General features: G+C 38.4%; 3 protein-coding genes across 6 annotated transcripts in view; 1 reads left to right on the forward strand and 2 right to left on the reverse strand.

Annotated features, from left to right (window-relative positions):
- LOC133848353 (putative uncharacterized protein DDB_G0271606) overlaps positions 1-12,528 on the forward strand; it is a 38,398-nt gene extending 25,870 nt beyond the window's left edge. For 2 of the 3 annotated variants that reach the window (XM_062283871.1, XM_062283872.1), the window contains one exon: positions 10,697-12,528. In XM_062283871.1, coding sequence (XP_062139855.1) covers positions 10,697-12,115 — 1,419 coding nt within the window. In that variant the 3' untranslated portion in view covers positions 12,116-12,528. Of the gene's footprint in view, positions 1-9,435; positions 9,714-9,784 lie in introns of those variants that run through there. The other variant, XM_062283874.1, reaches the window with a different exon arrangement.
- LOC133848366 (ras-related protein Rap-2b) overlaps positions 4,927-16,924 on the reverse strand; it is a 60,156-nt gene continuing 48,158 nt past the window's right edge. For both annotated transcript variants that reach the window (XM_062283900.1, XM_062283899.1), the window contains exons 6-7: positions 7,433-7,525; positions 4,927-7,368 (exon numbers count right to left, since the gene is read on the reverse strand). In XM_062283900.1, the coding sequence (XP_062139884.1) occupies positions 7,021-7,368; positions 7,433-7,525 (441 nt within the window). In that variant the 3' untranslated portion in view covers positions 4,927-7,020. The remainder of the gene's footprint in view (positions 7,369-7,432; positions 7,526-16,924) is intronic.
- Positions 14,109-16,924, reverse strand: part of LOC133848365 (uncharacterized) — a 183,485-nt gene continuing 180,669 nt past the window's right edge. The window contains exon 4 of the mRNA XM_062283898.1: positions 14,109-14,123. The gene's annotated coding sequence lies outside the window, so the exon portion shown is untranslated. The remainder of the gene's footprint in view (positions 14,124-16,924) is intronic.

Genomic DNA, 16,924 nt, shown 5'->3' on the forward strand with positions numbered 1-16,924 from the left:
TATTTCAGATCTTCTGGAATCTGAATTAGTATACAAAATTATTTCTGTGTCATATTCTAATTTGGTTTAGTTTATTTCCTTTTACTCTGCTGTATCATAAAATTTCATATTTTCATATAACTCTTTTTATACCCGCTACTCATAGGGTATATTATATATTATAACTTTGTGATGGCAGGAAATGTAACAGGTAGAACGAGGCATCTCCGACCCTATAAAGTATATGTATTCTTGATCAGCGTCAACAGCCGAGACGATCTAGCCATGTCCGTCTGTCCGTCCGTCCGTATGAATCACTGGATCTCAGAGACTATAAGAGATAGAGCTATAATTTTTTTCGACAGCATTTGTTATGTTTGCACGCAGATCAAGTTTGTTTCAAATTTTTGCCACGCCCACTTCCGCCCCCGCAAATCAGAAAAATCGAATAACAAGCCTAATTTTTAAGCTAGTGTTGCGATATATGTATATATTATAAGAATATATATAATAATGACTACAGTCTTCGTGATCTCTGAAAATTAGGTCGCGATCAGATAAAAATTGTGGAAGTTATTAAAGTTATATAAAGTATATACTTTTGTAATATACAATTTGGTATATTTTTTAGTATTTTGGTATATTTTGAGAAAAATACCGCAAAATATATTTCTTTTATTCAAAATGGGTAGCGGGTATCTCACAGTCGAGCACACTCGTCTGTAACTTTCTTACTTGTTTTTATTTATAATGTTTTGTTTATTATTATATACATATGTATATTATTACATCCGCGCTGACGTCTTAAAATAATTCGTAGAAAAAGCTTGACGTAGCTGAAGAATGGAATTAACTTTTTGAAGCAGGGTTGCCACCTCTACTGCATCTAGGGTTGTCGCTCTCTGCTTATGGTGATCCTTGTTGTTGTGCTGTCGCAGGATAACTGTAACGAGCGCCATCAACTGGCCCCGTTTATATGCACAATGTTGCCTGGGATCGTGCTCGTGCTGTGGACACGTGCACATCACTAGCACATCTCTAACTTGCAGCTGTCAATTGCCTTTGAAGTTCGTGGGACAACGCAACAGCAACAGCAACAACAATGGCAATTACAATCTTAATGTGCAACGTGGCAGGGCCACATGCTGCTCTGTTATGCCACGCTTCGTTGCAATGGGGCAGGTGGGTTGCGGGTGGGGGAGGAGGGTTGGAGGGAGCACTTGGGAGTCAAGGGAGTCAAGGGAATGCCGCTGGGCTGCATTCTGTCTGCAAGTTACGCGCTGTCTTTGGCGCCACTTTAACAGTTTCGCAACGAGTTACAGCAAAGGCAACTACAACCACAACCACAACAACAGCCACAAACACCAACAGCAACAACAACAACAACGATGAAATACGTAGTAGAGCCGGCCGGCACGATATGCAAATATTTTGTTGCTGTTGTTGCGTTCGACGATTTAATAACGCGGCGTTGCATACTTTTAGGCTGGCGCAGTAAAATACGCGGCACACGCCCGTTTAACAAGAGAACTACTACGACAACGACAACGACAGCGAAAGTAGCTACAGCAACAGCAACAGCAACAACAACTACGACAACGACAAAACAAAGTGTAGTGCACAAAAGCGACAGCAACAACATTGATAGCAAGCAGCAGACAACAACAACTCGCACTGCTGTTGCCTGCCTTTTATTTGTTTTATAACGCGGCATTTCGCATTGCATACTTTCAGGCTGGCGTCGATTTAGTAACGCGGCGTTGCATACTTTTGGGCGGGCGCATTAAAACACGATGCTCACGCTCGCAACAACAACACAATAAATACGATAACAATTATGACAACGAGAACGGGAACGGGAACAACAACAGTGTGTTGTAAGCGAGACGCGTTGCAAGCTCAGGTTACGTGCCGTGCTCTGCCGCTGCTGGTCAGATTACAATGATGACGATGATGATGGTTGGCTGCTTGGCTGGTTAGCTGGTTGGTGGGACAACAACGAACAACGAACAACGAACAGCGAACAACGTTGCGGCGAAGGCGCCGCGAATCCGCTTACAACTTTCGGATATCGGTTTCGATTTCGGCTCCAACTGACAGATGGCCATGGCCCCATGGACACACACACACACACACACAGCAACACACACACACACACACAGAGGAAGACGACCCAGCGACCCAATAACCGTGGCCGTAGTAAGAGTCTACTTAGCAGCTGTAGCACGAGTCGTGTTGTAAGCACAAACGTGAGTACTACGTGCCACACACACACACACACACACATGCTTACAAGGGGCACACTTACATTGTCAGCGTACACATATACAGATATACTATATATACATATATATATGTATATATATGTATGTATTTATCGCTCATACGCAACGTGAACACATTTGCGCCTGCGTCTGTTTTCAAAGACATTGTCCTGTTTGGCCTGCTTATGCTGCACTCACTGCACTGCCGGGTATATGCGCTATACCACATACAAAACTAATATTAAATATTTTATTAATTAACAACAACTCTTATGTGCTTTACTTTTTTTTTTTAATCCATTTTTTATACATTTTCTACATTTTTTTCCCCGATTTTTCATTTTCCAAAATTTTCCCGATTCTTACATTTTTTCATTTTACAAAATTTTCCTGATTTTTACATTTTTTTAATTTCCAAAATTTTCCCGATTTTTACATTTTTTCATTTTCCAAAATTTTCCAGATTAGTACTAGTTGTTAATTATATAGTTTCGCTCTTTATTTATTAACTTTCTTTGTTTGACAATATGCAGAGTATTTGGCCGTCGACTTTGCCGCTTGTCGCATTCGGTTTAACCTTGAGCTTGGTCCTTTTGCACATTTTACGCTTATTTGTTTGGCCTTGTACTCGTGTTTGCTATTGCCGCTTAAACACACACACACACACAGAGACAGAGTGGCACAAGCCCCCATACCGTTAAACGTTATGTGGCCATTATTATCGATTATTCTTCTTTGGCTGCCACACCCCTTTTTTTCGGTGTTATCATTTGCAGTGTGCACAGAACTTAAGGAGTTGAATAACACAAATCAAATGTATAAATAAGCATCATTATGTGTGATTGTGTGTGTCAACATATCGAACATACAATATATGAGAGAATTTATTCATATTTGCATTAGCACAGACTTGGGAAAGCAAGTTGAGTGCTATAGCAAGCAGCTGACGGATGTAATCCTAATGTGAAGTTGCAGAGCAAGCAGTTCACATTGGGCAATAGCAAGCAGTTCGGCACAGGATGTCCGTGGTATATTAATCGTTAATCGCAGCTCCCACAATAGAATATGCAAGATTCAGGAAATGTTTTAACATTCAATTGTGCATACCTATTTTTTTCGTTCTTGCAAAACAAAAGAAACTTTCTTATATTGGAAATAGGTTTAGCGGCTGTTTCAGTCAGCCTGTGTCAAGCAGTGGATGCGTCGTAAAGCTAATTGCTGTGGGAGGACGATAATAATCGATAACGATGACAGATGTTGCGCGCGAACCTTTAAATGTTTCAAAACTCTTCCTTAAACAGATTTCAAAAATGCATACCTTATGTATTTGTTGTATTCATTTTTTTTTATTGTTTTGCTCTTTATTAATTACATTTATAATTATAAATATATATTTATATTTATGTATATTTATGTGTATATTTGTGTATGCATATGTATTGCCGCATTTTGTGTATGTACTTGTATACAATTGAATTTATGTATGCATGTATAATATGTATGTATATTTAAGTATATTTAAGATATCCAGCTGCATTATGATTTCTTTCATACCATAGAGCGAGTCCACTTTGCCCTTTCCACACACATAAAGCAGAAGGGGGGGTTGGGAAAACAGCTGATTATATAAATATTATTATAAATTATAATTACTCGTACACAAAAATGTTGTTAACTTTGGAACTTAGGAGAAATTAAGAAGCCGCAAAGAAAACATTCAAAATATACTTATAGAGTGTATATTTGGCATATAGTTTTTATATATTTTCAAAAAATGGACACATCAGTATTTTTTCTTCTCAAAGGGGAGAGCTAATGACGAGTACGAGTTTAATGTATATATATATATGTATATATATTAATTTTTGTTTTTAAATTCACATCAATAAAATGTCATTTCGAAATTGCAGCGGCGTATACAGCGGACACAACCTTAAGCTCCAGGTTAATGTACAGATCTAGGATATTTTTATGTATATATATTATGTATGTAATACAATACGATACGACAATCAAAAGATGCAATTCTCAAAATCAAAAAAAAAAAAACATTATTCGGTATTTGCCTTAAGTTAGCGACATCTTTTTAAGCGCTCTAGTCAATTCAATGTGGCCTTGCTTTCGATAATCTTTTCTTATCTTTCCTTGAAATTTCCAAACTGTTTGTTTTGTTTTATTCGTGTTATTTAGCGCATTGCGAACACTGACTTGGTGAATTCGTGACTCTATTTCATGTAACCACATAGCTTAGAAAGAGTCAGCGATATGTGTGAAAGAGTGAGAATGAATGAGGGAGATGGAAACAAGTTTGAGTAACACAATGCGCTGCCTAACTAAAAATAAATCACATCAATTTCGTTATAAATTTTAATGGTTTTTGCGTTTTAGCTGTTATCATAATGATAATTTCATTTAATACACTTGACTAATTACACATTCAATACACAGAACATAGCTTCAATTTCACGTTTTTTTTTTCCCGAATTTCAACTGTTCAACTGTTCGTAAAGTGGATGACACAGGGGGGGGGAAGGGGACACAGGGGTTTGATTTAATTCTATACATAAATATGCATGTAATTATTCGCTCGTTTAATAGATTATTTGTATACACACACTCACACACACAAAAATGTTACTACATTCATAATAATACGATTTGCTTTTTTTATTTTATTTTAATGTTTTCTTTTTTTCTAGTTTTATTCTGTTATTAAATACATAAATTCTCTTAGTTTGCAGTTTTTCCGTTATTTTTATTTTTATTTTTATTTTATTGTAACATATCGATATTTAAATATTAAACAAGTTGCAACTTGGGCTTTGCATTCGTTTCATTTTCGCATTTTTGTTTTGAATCTTGCTTTGAATTCGTTTTTTTTTTTGTTATTGTACAACATATTTGCTTTCTTTAGCTTTGCTCTCTGCTTTCACTGAAGTCAGTATTAAATGAAATTCAAGCAATTGAAGCACATAATTAACTCGTTTTCAGAGCTGATTCAAGTTTTGAAATTTGAACTTGAAAATTTTGCTAATTATGCATTTCAATAGCCGCCTTCGGATGTAGTATAGTATTTTTTGTAGTATATGGTATATTTAAGTATTTAACACAGATACAGATACAGACATAGACACAGACACATACACACATACACAAATATGCTGTTGTAGTACACACACACATACATACGTTAGCTCTCTAATGAATAAGGTTAGCTTTAACATCATCTTATCGTCTCGATACCATGTCCAATCTTGTAATTTATGTACCTATATATAGTATAAACGTTTAGTATATACAAGTACATAATAAATACATGCTACACACACGCACACACACACACACATACGTTTACAGTACAAACAGTTTCCCTTCTTTGTCTAGTTGCTTTTTGTTACTATGTTTTTTGGCCTTAGTTTCATATTGTTTGGTGTTTTCATTGCGTTTTCAATCTTAACCTTCTTCATCATCATCATCATGATCATTATTAACCTTCTTTTGCTTAACTAACCAACTACAATACAATACGTACTAACATTGAATAATAAACATATGTATTTATGTATGTGGTAATAGTAATAGTAATAGTAATAATAATAATTATAATAATAATATATAGGTAATCCAAAACATAAACAGTATCATGAAATGCTTAACACTAATACTTTATTCACTATGCATTTGCTTTAGCTTTCCACACTCATCTAACTCCTCTATTCATACCAAATCAAATTTGTTTAAGCATAACGTTTTCTTTTCTTTTCTTTATTTCTGTTTCTGTTAGGAACTGTGTAAGAGAGTAGCAAATAGTTAGCTCATTTATAGTATACCTAGCTCACACAGCGTGCTGAAAGTTGTTGTCCCCAAATTTGCGACATTTTTGCAGCTGCCTTGCAAATTTCATGCAGATCGATGGTGAGATGTAAAAGTTATTGAATAAATAAGAAATTCAAATAGATTTCATAGAAAGCTTCGCGATAAAAGTTTCGCTCTTAGCGAAGTGCTCAACCCCCTTAGCGGGTGTCGAAACCTCGCTTCCTTGAAGATGTGAACTTATTTTCGGTGCAAGTAGCTAGGTAATACACACACACACACTCACACTCACACACACACACACTCAAACACACTCACACAGATAACTAGAGTGAGGGGAATGCGCATTTAAGATGTTCCAGGAGCGGTTCAACAGTTGCTTCATTTAGAGAGTTTTTCTTTAGATGACTTTCTTTTCCGTTGTGTTTTTGATTTTCCTAACAAAATTGGTTTCATTTCTCAACGGATTTCTTTGGTCTAGTTTTCGTTTTGTTTTTTTTTTTCTTTAAGTTGGTTTTTTTTTTTTTTTTGGAAACGTTTCGCTTCTGATATTGTCGTGTTGTGTTCCCAAAAAAAACTAGACAAGAGTTAGAGACAAGAGACAGAGAGAGAGAGAGAAAGATTGAGAGAGAGTGAGAGAGAGAGCGAAAAGTTGCTCAAGAATTTACATATAATAGAGGTACTAAAGTGATTAGCGAAAGGTACACTTGAGTTGAGTGACTATAATCGATCGTAAATACATAAATCCATTTTTTCATTTATTTAGTATTTGTTTTTTTTTAGCTATTTCTGTTTTTGTTTTTTATTTGTTGAAGCATTTGAAAACCATTTGTAGGAGACCGTTTGTTCAGTTTCAGTTTCAGTTGAGGTTTTAGTTTATTTTTCTTTTTTTGTTTTTGTTCTTTTGTCTTTGGTTGTTCGCATTTTAAGTGGGGGGTAGGACGAGGAGGAGGGGACAGAGTGCTTAGGAAATAGTGCAGGAATTGCGCTTGGCGCCCAAACTGCGCTCCTGAATGCGCTGCAAATGCTGCAACTGCGCCGGCGTCGGTGTATGGGAGCCATGACCACCGCCAGCTGCCCCAGAGGATGTCGATGCCGAACCAGAGCCGGAGCCGGAGCCATGTGGCGTCGCCTGGTGTCCATGCTGCTGCGACTGCGACGACTGCTGATGATGATGGTGATGGTGATGATGGTGCAACGGTGTGCCCGGCCCATTGTTGCCGATCTGCTGGGGCAGCGACTGGCGGCGCCGACGCAGTGCCGGACTCAAGTTGTACGTGATCTTTGCCTGCGCCAGCAGCTCCTTAAACACCTGCGAGGAGAATTGATTATGCTTATAACTGAGACAGAGGGAGAGGAGGGGACTTGCCACTCACCTGCGTGATGTTGTCATTGTTCGCAGCGGATGCCTCGACGAAGCCGTTCTCCCAGTCAACAGTCACCACGGACTCGGTTGTGGCGTACTCCACCTGCAAAAGGCAAGGATTTATACATATATTCGTTATATATTCTTATACTTTATGAGTAAAGCATATACATATATTTCATACATATTTATTAAAAATACAATTAAATACTTGAATACTTGATGCTTGATTGCAGTCAACAAACAAGTAGGAAAGCTACAGTCGAGTGTTCTCGACTGTGCGACACCCGCTACATATTTTGGGTAAAGACAGAACAGTGCGGTAGTATTTTTAAAATATAAAACTAAGTTATACTGAAGATCATAATTGGCATATCGATGAGGTAAGAACCGTAATATATTTGGTATATTAATCTAGTACTACGTTCGATATATACCATAGATTACTAAAATATACCTGATTGCCAGTCAAATCAAATAAGAACCGAAACAAAAGTATTTCATAGATTTCTTAAATACCTTCTACAATTTTTATCTGATCGTAATCAAATTTTCAGGAATCTATAGTTATTATTGTATGTTCCAAAAAATAGCTTCAAAATTACGTTATATATTCAATTTATTTCGATTTTCGAATGCGGAATTGGGCATCGCAAAATTTAAATCAAACTTGATCTGCATGCGAACATAGCAAGTGCTATCGAAACAACTCTATCTCTTTTAGTCTCTGAGATCTACGAGGGCAGTCCGATAAGTACTAGCCTCAACACCCGATGGCGTCACTATCGCAAGAGAAATTTACTATCGTGTAGTACATTCAGCCGAATCGGACTCGTAGTATTGACTGTGTGTGGAATCGAATGTGTCCGCGGATTTTAGAAAAATTGAGAAAGCAATATCGGTCTGTGATTCGATTTTTGTTTTATGAAGGAAAATCGCGCAGCGAAATCAAAGAACGCTTCGATGCTGTGTACGGTGACTCTTCTCCTTCGATGGCGACCGTCAAAAATTGGCTTAACGATTTTCAACGTGGTCGCATTTAGGTTTTTGATGAGCCCCGAAAACGGTTACCGCGGAGGATAACGTGACAAAAATCCACGATCTCGTATTGGCAGACCGCCGATTGAAGATGCGCGACATAGCTGAGACAGCAGGCATCTCAAAAGACCCCGTGGATCATATCCTGCATGAAATTTTGGACATGAGAAAGCTGTCGGCGCGATGGATGCCGCGTTTGCTCACTCCGGACAACAAACGTAACCGTGAGAACACTTCAGAGCAATGGCTAAATTGTTCGAATTGGGCTACGAACTGCCCCATCAACCATATTCTTCAGATTTGGCCCCGTGTGACTTCCTTTTGTTTCCAAACTTGAAAAAGTCACGAGGAGTTCGTCGCCGTCACAGATACCTACAAGTATTTTGCAGACCTCGAGAAAACGTATTTTTCGGACGAGTTAAAGAAATCGGAGCATCGCTGGGTCAAGTGTATCGAGCTAAAAGGAGATTATGTTGAGAAATAAATCCAAAATTTTCGTTTTTCTTTTGGAGGCTAAGTACTTATCGAACCACCCTCGTATGTATTTGCCATAATTTTAGTTTCAGCTAATGTGTTCCTTAAATAAATGTTAAAACTGTCGAAAAAAGTAAAGAACAAATTATAGTTTAAGGTTACAGTCCTTGAGTGTCCGTTCAAAAGAGTTTGCACTACATTAGAATTGTTTGATAAGTAAATAACTCTCCAGTAATGACATTTACATAGCTTCTAATGTCGATAATTGCAGCTCCAATTTGTCGATGACAAATATTAAATGTCGATATCGAGTATTTGAAGATTTTGCAATTGTAAAGCGAAACTAGAAATTGATTGAAATTAGATGAAACTGTAATTTCATCGACAAAAGTTATTGAAACATCAAATTAGCTTTGCTTTGCTTGCCACTGTACATTTGAAATGAAATAACTCAAAGTAGGCTGTGCAAATGCTGGCAGATTTAAGTTAACTTCCCTGTGCAAAAGTTGGTGTTAAATTCAGTTTTGGCTCTGCCATTGAACATTTCACATCTGAAATCAGAAAACTCGTAAAAATCTAGTGAAGTGGTAAAACCGTGTGAAATTTGTAAGCTGTGTGAAATCGGGCATAGAAGAGAAAGCATGCAGGATTTGCAGGAGCTGCCGCCAATTGGCTCCGAGCGTGCTGCACGACGCGCTGCGATGAACAGTCTCAACATCAACATGTGTTCGAACAAGGAGAACGAGGATCTCGAATGCGGTTGGCAGCGAGAGCAGGTGGTGAGTAAAAGTCTTCTTTCAATATATAGTAATGATATACAGTTGTTGATGGCAACAAATACATTTCGCAGTCGCGTTTGTGTGGCAATCCGCCGGTTAGCGGCGAAATGGAAGCGTGGCTGTGTTTGCAACGCGAGATGCAATTCGAGCGCGAACGTTGCCAGCTGGTGCCGTGGCATTTCATTGACGATGCCAAGTGCGATGAGAAGTCCAAGCTTTCCCCCGGACTGGCACAGCAACAGAAACAGCAGGCACAATCACAACAACAAAGGCAACCACAACAGCAACAGAAACTACAACCACAACAGCAACCACAACAGCAACAGAAACTACAACCACAACAGCAACCACAACAGCAACCACAAAAGCAAACACAACTACAACCACAACTACAACCACAACAGCAACCACAACAGCAACCACAACAGCAACAGCAACCACAACAGCAACAGAAACTACAAGCACAACAGCAACCACAACTACAACTACAACCACAACAGAAACTACAACAACAACCACAACACCAACCTCAACTACAGCAGCAACCACAACAGCAACCACAACACCAACCTCAACTACAGCAGCAACCACAACAGCAACAGCAACCACAACTACAACTACAACAACAATCACAACCACGACACCTACCACAACCACAACTACAACAACCACAACAACAGCACCAACACCAACCACAGCCACAGCAGCAACCACAGCACCAACTACAACAACAACCACAACCACAGTCACAGACACCGTCGAAGCCGTTGCCGATGGAGGAGACCAAAAAGCTGACGGCGCAGCTGTTGAGCGCACAGCAGCAGACGCGACGTCTCGTGCAGAGCATCGATCAGCTGATGCCATCGCTGTCGAATCGTCAGCTCTTGCAGCAGACGTTGCAGCAACTGCGACAGTTGCACGCCTTGCTCAAGCGTCAGCTCAACTTGCAGCTGCAGCAGGAGATGGACCAGCAGCAACAACAGCAGCAGCAACAACAGCAGCAGCAGCAGCAATCGTCAGCATGGAAGCAGAAAGTTCCAAAGATGTCTGAAGACTCGCAGCAGCAACAACAACCAGAGATGCAGCAGCAGCAAGAGATGCAGCAGCAGCAACAACAACAGGTGCAGCAGCAACAAGATAGACAACTGCAGCAAGAGATGCAGCAGCAGCAACATCAGCAACAGCAGCTTCTACATGATCAACGGCAACAACAGCTACAACAACAACAACAACAACAGTTGGAGGAGTCACAGCAGCATATGAAGCTGTTGCAAAACGAAACAATGCATCTGCGGCAGCAGCAACTAGCACACCAGCAGTTGCAAGAGCAAATGCAAAAACAACATCATCTAGTGCAGCAACAGCAGCAGCTGAAAATGCAGCAATTGCATCAGTTGCATATGATGAACCAGCACCTGCAACAGCAGCAACAAGGATTGCCGCCGGAGCAACAGCAAGAGCTGAAGAAATTGCAGCAACAGTTGCAGCAGCAGCAGCAACTACAACAACAACAACAACAACAGCAACAACAGCAATACCAACTACAGCCACATATACCACCAGCTCATCAGTTGCAGCAACAGCAGGAGCAGCAACGGCAGCAACATTTACTGCTCTTGCAGGAACAGCAGATGCTATTTGAACGCCAGCAACAACAAATGCTGAAGCTGCAACCACAGTTGCCGTCACAGCAACAGCAAGATGTGCAGCAGCAAATTCAGAAAGAGATTCAACACATTCAACAAAATATGCAGCTAGATCAAGAGCACATGTTTCAGCAATTGGAGCAACAACAACAACAGCAACAACAGCATCAACAACAGCAACAGGTACCGCAACAGCCCTTAGTTCAACAACAGCAACAACCACAACAAAATGGACAACAGCAACTAGAGCAACAAACATTGTTGCAACTGCAGATGCAACAGCAGCAACCAACTCAATCTGTACAGCTACAGCATGATGTGCAGAAGGAAATGCAGCAACAGCAAGAGATGCAGCAGCAAATGCAACAGCAACAACAACAACAACAATCTATATATGTGGAGCATGTGGAGGTCCAGATTTTTGTGTATAAGCTGCAGCAACAACAGCAACAGCAACAGGAACTGCAACTGCAACTGCAACAGCAAGATGTTCAGCAGCAAATGCAGCAACAGCACCAGCAAAAGATGCAGCAACAAGAACAGTTACAACAACAACAACAACAGCAGCAGCAACAACAACTACATGAGCAACAGCAAGAACAACAGCAGCAACAACAACAAGAGAAGCCTGTATTGCAGCAGTTGCAACAGCAACCTTTAGTGGAGAAGCTGCAGCCACAGCATCAAACAATGCAACAACACACAGCAGCAGCAAACAAACAAGCTGCAAGCATCGTTAATACAGCAACAACATGAGATGCACGTAATACAACAGTTAATGCAGTAACAACAGTATCGAAATCATAAACAACAACCAATATTTCAGCAGGTGCAGCAGCAACTTTTGGTGGAGCAGCAAATGCAGTCGCTACATTTGCAGTTGCAGCAGCAAGCACAAGCACAGCAACAGCCTTTAGTGCCTCAACAGGTGCCTGAGCAACAGCAACTACACCCAGCATAACAACAACAACAACAGAAAAGATGCAGCCTAAGCAGCAGCCGCAGCAACATCAACAGCAGCAACATCAACAGCAGCAACATCAACAGCAGCAACATCAACAGCAGCAGCAACACACGCTGTAGCCAAATCCACAACCATCACAGCGATTACAACACAAACAACAAATGCTTCAACTGAAACCAAAATCATCACGTCAACAACAACAACACAGCGAGAGATACAAGAACAACCAAGGCATGAGCAACAGCAACCATCGCAGTCACTTGAGGAACAACAGTGTCTGCCAGAGAAACAGCGAGAAGAACAACATCATTAACACACAAGCTTTAAGAGCAACAAAAGTTCAGTAAACATATTCGTCACTGCAGCAAAATTCACCCAAACCAACAGCAACAACAATTACTCCAAGTCAAAACGAACGAAGAACAGCAACAGCCGCAGCAACAGCAACAGCCAAAGCCACAAGTCGAGGCAGTTAATGTGGAGGCGCAAATCTTGCTAAGCATTCACAACAATCGAGGAACATTGTGTTTGTGATTGCTGCGAGTAAATTTCACATTTGGTACAAGTCCAAAACCCGAGCACCAGCAACATAGATATCAACATAAATAATAATAATAGCAGGGGCAGACACACTTGCAACATCAACAAAGGAACTCACTAAAAGACAAAAAAGCACAAGCGACAAAAGCAACAACCACTGCTAGTAATTTAGGATGCAACAACAACCACACATAAGAGTATTTAAACTGCAGCAACTATAAACTTAACAGACTTGGAAAACAAACAACACAAGGCAGCAGTATATAAATCATATCGATATATATATCCAACCGAAATATCGGTATAGATTTATATATTCCCAAAAGGAGAACACGTTTTGAAAATGATTCAATTAACACTATTTCATATGATTTTAGAATTAAACACATAAGTCAGGTTGCGAACCATATTGTGGAAAACTGTATCTGTAATATATTATACTAATATTCACTACATTATATTATAAATGCATCCAAATAAAGACTTCTTATAATTATAAATGAGATCTTTAAAAAAAGACAAGTTTATTAAAAATATGTACATATTTAAACAGGTGAGAAAACGAGATACTCGAGATTACATTGTGAATAAAATCAATTCATTTTAAAATATAAAAAAATAATATATAGCAAAAATACTAAAAATGTATCAAAGGTTATATGTGGTACTACATTCAAAATATACCTTAGAGCGCAAAATATATCAGGTTGTCAGCCAAAGTAAAGAAGAAGACGTTTTTGTCCATACAAAAGTGTTTCTTCTAAAATAACCAAAGGCCATATTTGGTATATCAACGTACATTTGGTATATCGACTACATTCATAATATACAATGAAGGATAAAATATATACCAGACTGTCATCCAATTCAGCAAAGACCTTTCACTCAATTTTACTCTTTCATTTTTATGAAATACGTAAAATATACTTTTTTTTGAGAAATAAGTTTAAACGTGTGCCACACAGAATCGATATCATTGAGCATTCGGTAAGAAGTCTATTATGCGTTTTGCTATTAATTCTTATCGGGATAGAAACGCACATAGACGTCTAAATTGCGTTTGGTAAGTGATGAAAAAATGAAGTGAAAATAAATAATAGTCAATTGAGAGAGACAGAGACACACACACAAATAGAGACAGAGACAGAGAATGAGAATGAGCAGACTAACAAACTGCTGACAGAAGATGAATTTGGCAAAAACGAAAAAGGGAAAAAGGGAATTGAAGGCAGCCTCCATTTAGTTGAGGGGAAGGGGAAAGTATAGATAGGCAGTTAAGCCGAAATTCGGAGGGAGACAGATAAGAGAGAAGGAGAAAGAGAGAAGAGCTCGAACCCGAACCCGAACCCAACTACAAATTGTGGCACAGCAAGTTGAACTTGCACTGAACTCCCGCGCTGAACTCAAGAGCCCAAGTAGTGAACCAAGCCAAATTCTTCCAAATGAACAAACCCAAACATAAAAAAAGGCAAACCGTGCGTGGCTGCGTATTTTTTGGGTGTTCTTGTTGTTGCTGGCCAACTGGCCAGATTCTCAAGCTTGTCAGTTTGTCAGCTTGCCAAAGAAATAAAAAAAGGAGTGCGAGTAAGAGAGAGAGAGAGAGGAAGAGAGTGAGAGAGGGAATGAGTTTGCCCGGCTATCCGGGGCAAACATTGGCTTTAAAACGGCCAACAACAAACTGTGTCCCAGCATAACCTAAATACATAGTAAAAACCGAAAGCGCCAACAAAAAGTTAAATTCACTTCGTTAAACAAAGAAGATACCAAGCGGCTGATAGAGCTCGACTCAACTCGACTCGACTCGACTCCACTCCGCATGCAGGCATCAAAAGTTTGAACTGATTATTCGACTGCCAGATACTCTGTAAATATTGATTTTACTCTGCTTTTTTGTTCATTGAAATTGCCTTGGAAATTGATCGATTTATTTAAATTTTGAAAAAGAAACAGATTTAACGTAAATTTATCAATTTCACTTCCACTCGAATTTCACTTCAATTTCACTTGTGGCTTCCGTAGACCTCTTTTTACAGTAATTAAACTAAACTTGTATGCTAAAATGTTATTCATTCATAAAGAGTGTTTAATTTGTGATTAAACTGTGTTCAAATAATAATATATTCCATAGAGCATATTATTAAAACAAACATTTTTGTAAGTCAAAAATTGAATAAATCATATTATCAGAATATAGTTGATATTAAAAAGTCCTAAGTATCTGTTGTTTATTTTGTTATTATATAGTATTAAAGAGCTTTTAGTATTTCTGTTATGTTCATTGAATTGAATTGAACTTTTCTGTAATTATATCAAATATTCACCAGATAAACTAAAGCTTGAATATAGTTTAATTCAATGAATTCTAAGTTTTTTTTATAGTATTTATTTTTAATTAGAGTTTTTGATATCTTTTTAATTTTGCTTCATTTTTTTTTTTTACATATTTTGTTTTTGGTGAACTCTTCGTTTGTCATTATCTTTGACATTGACAAATATAGTATTATATTTTAGTATTTCTTATATGGTATTATAGTCTTTTTATGGTATTTTTGTTTCTTATTTTGTTACTTATTATATATACATGAACTTTTTAATTGTCTTTACTTTAGCATAGACAAATAAATAATTTCTAATACGAACTCAAATATTTGTGTTGAATTATCGCCGCTTAATTTGATACTCAATGAGTTATTCGACTCTCATCATGGCTTAACCTTTTTACAGGGTATTTATTTAAAAAAAAAAAGAAGAGAAGAGAAGCAAACACAACACGCGACAGTTTGCTGGTGCGTTTGCGTTGCGCTGCTGGCGTTGCGCAATTTGCATTTTTATTATATTAGAAGTCGGTTAAAGTCAATACACCCAAAAGAAGACACTTGCCAGCCAGAATTGTCTCGACTATTGAAATTGACAATACACTGTCAGCGTGTGTTAGTGTGTTGGTGTGCGTAAAAAGGCACGCAGCTGAGAAAAAAGAAATGTAAAAAAAGGGGCACAAAATGAAATATCAAGTATGCGCCAAGTGGACCAAACGTTGGTGCCAAACAGCAACAAGAACGAGAACAACAACAAGGGGGATAAATTAAAATTGAAATTTGTAAAGAAGCAGCAAAAGCAGCAAAGGCGAAGATAAAGGCGAAGATGAAGTGGAGAGAGAGAGCACAGAAAAAAAGGGTTGTGCCTCATTTTATTTAAAAGTAATTTAAAATGATATAAGTAGATTTCATTTGACAGTGCTGTGATTTATTGCAGCGCAAAAAGGGCTTAAATCGTTGCAGGTTAGACAACTTGATTTAGGCACAATAATAGCGAACAATAAAAATAACAATTTAGTTTAGGGCGAGCAGTTTAAATATTACTTTGCCTTGTATTAAACTTAAGTTCAGGCTTAATCCAATCATTTTACGAACATTGCTTGAATTTAGTCAACTTTTCAACTTCAACTTTAACTTTAACTTCAACTTGAATGGCTTCGTTTACACCCCAACTCCGTGTCGCATGTGTATATTTGTGTGTGTGTGTGTGTGTACATGTGTGTGTGTGTACTGTTATATTTGAAGTACTCGTTGCCCGGGGCTAAAGCGCAGCTGGCCCCGCCTTGTCGCAATTTGCATAAACTAATACAAAATTCCATTTGGCCATTTGCCCTAACGATGATCATTTAAGATATGCCACAGTAACACACACCGAAACACACACCCACACACACACACACACACTCGCACACACACAACTGCATCTTATTACGAAGCATTATTTTTTGTTGTTGTTTCCGGAGTGGAGTTTTATTTTTTGTTTTGCTTGCCAAATGCGAAAAAAACGACAATAAACTGCGATTGGCAAACTTTGAAGTTTGTCAGCCAGCGAATCAGATTTATATAGTACATAGCATATCTGCAGAGTATATTAAACAAATAACTGTATTGTTTGCCACGCTCAAAGTTATGCAAAGCTCCACAGTGACAGCAGTTGAAAGCCTATTAAATGTCAATCACAACTTTTAAAATAAAATATTCCATTTTTGTGCTAAAAAATATTAAGCTGTTGGCTTTATTCTTTGA

Source organism: Drosophila sulfurigaster, chromosome X, assembly GCF_023558435.1.
Source record: "Drosophila sulfurigaster albostrigata strain 15112-1811.04 chromosome X, ASM2355843v2, whole genome shotgun sequence".
NCBI classification, from domain to species: domain Eukaryota; kingdom Metazoa; phylum Arthropoda; class Insecta; order Diptera; family Drosophilidae; genus Drosophila; species Drosophila sulfurigaster.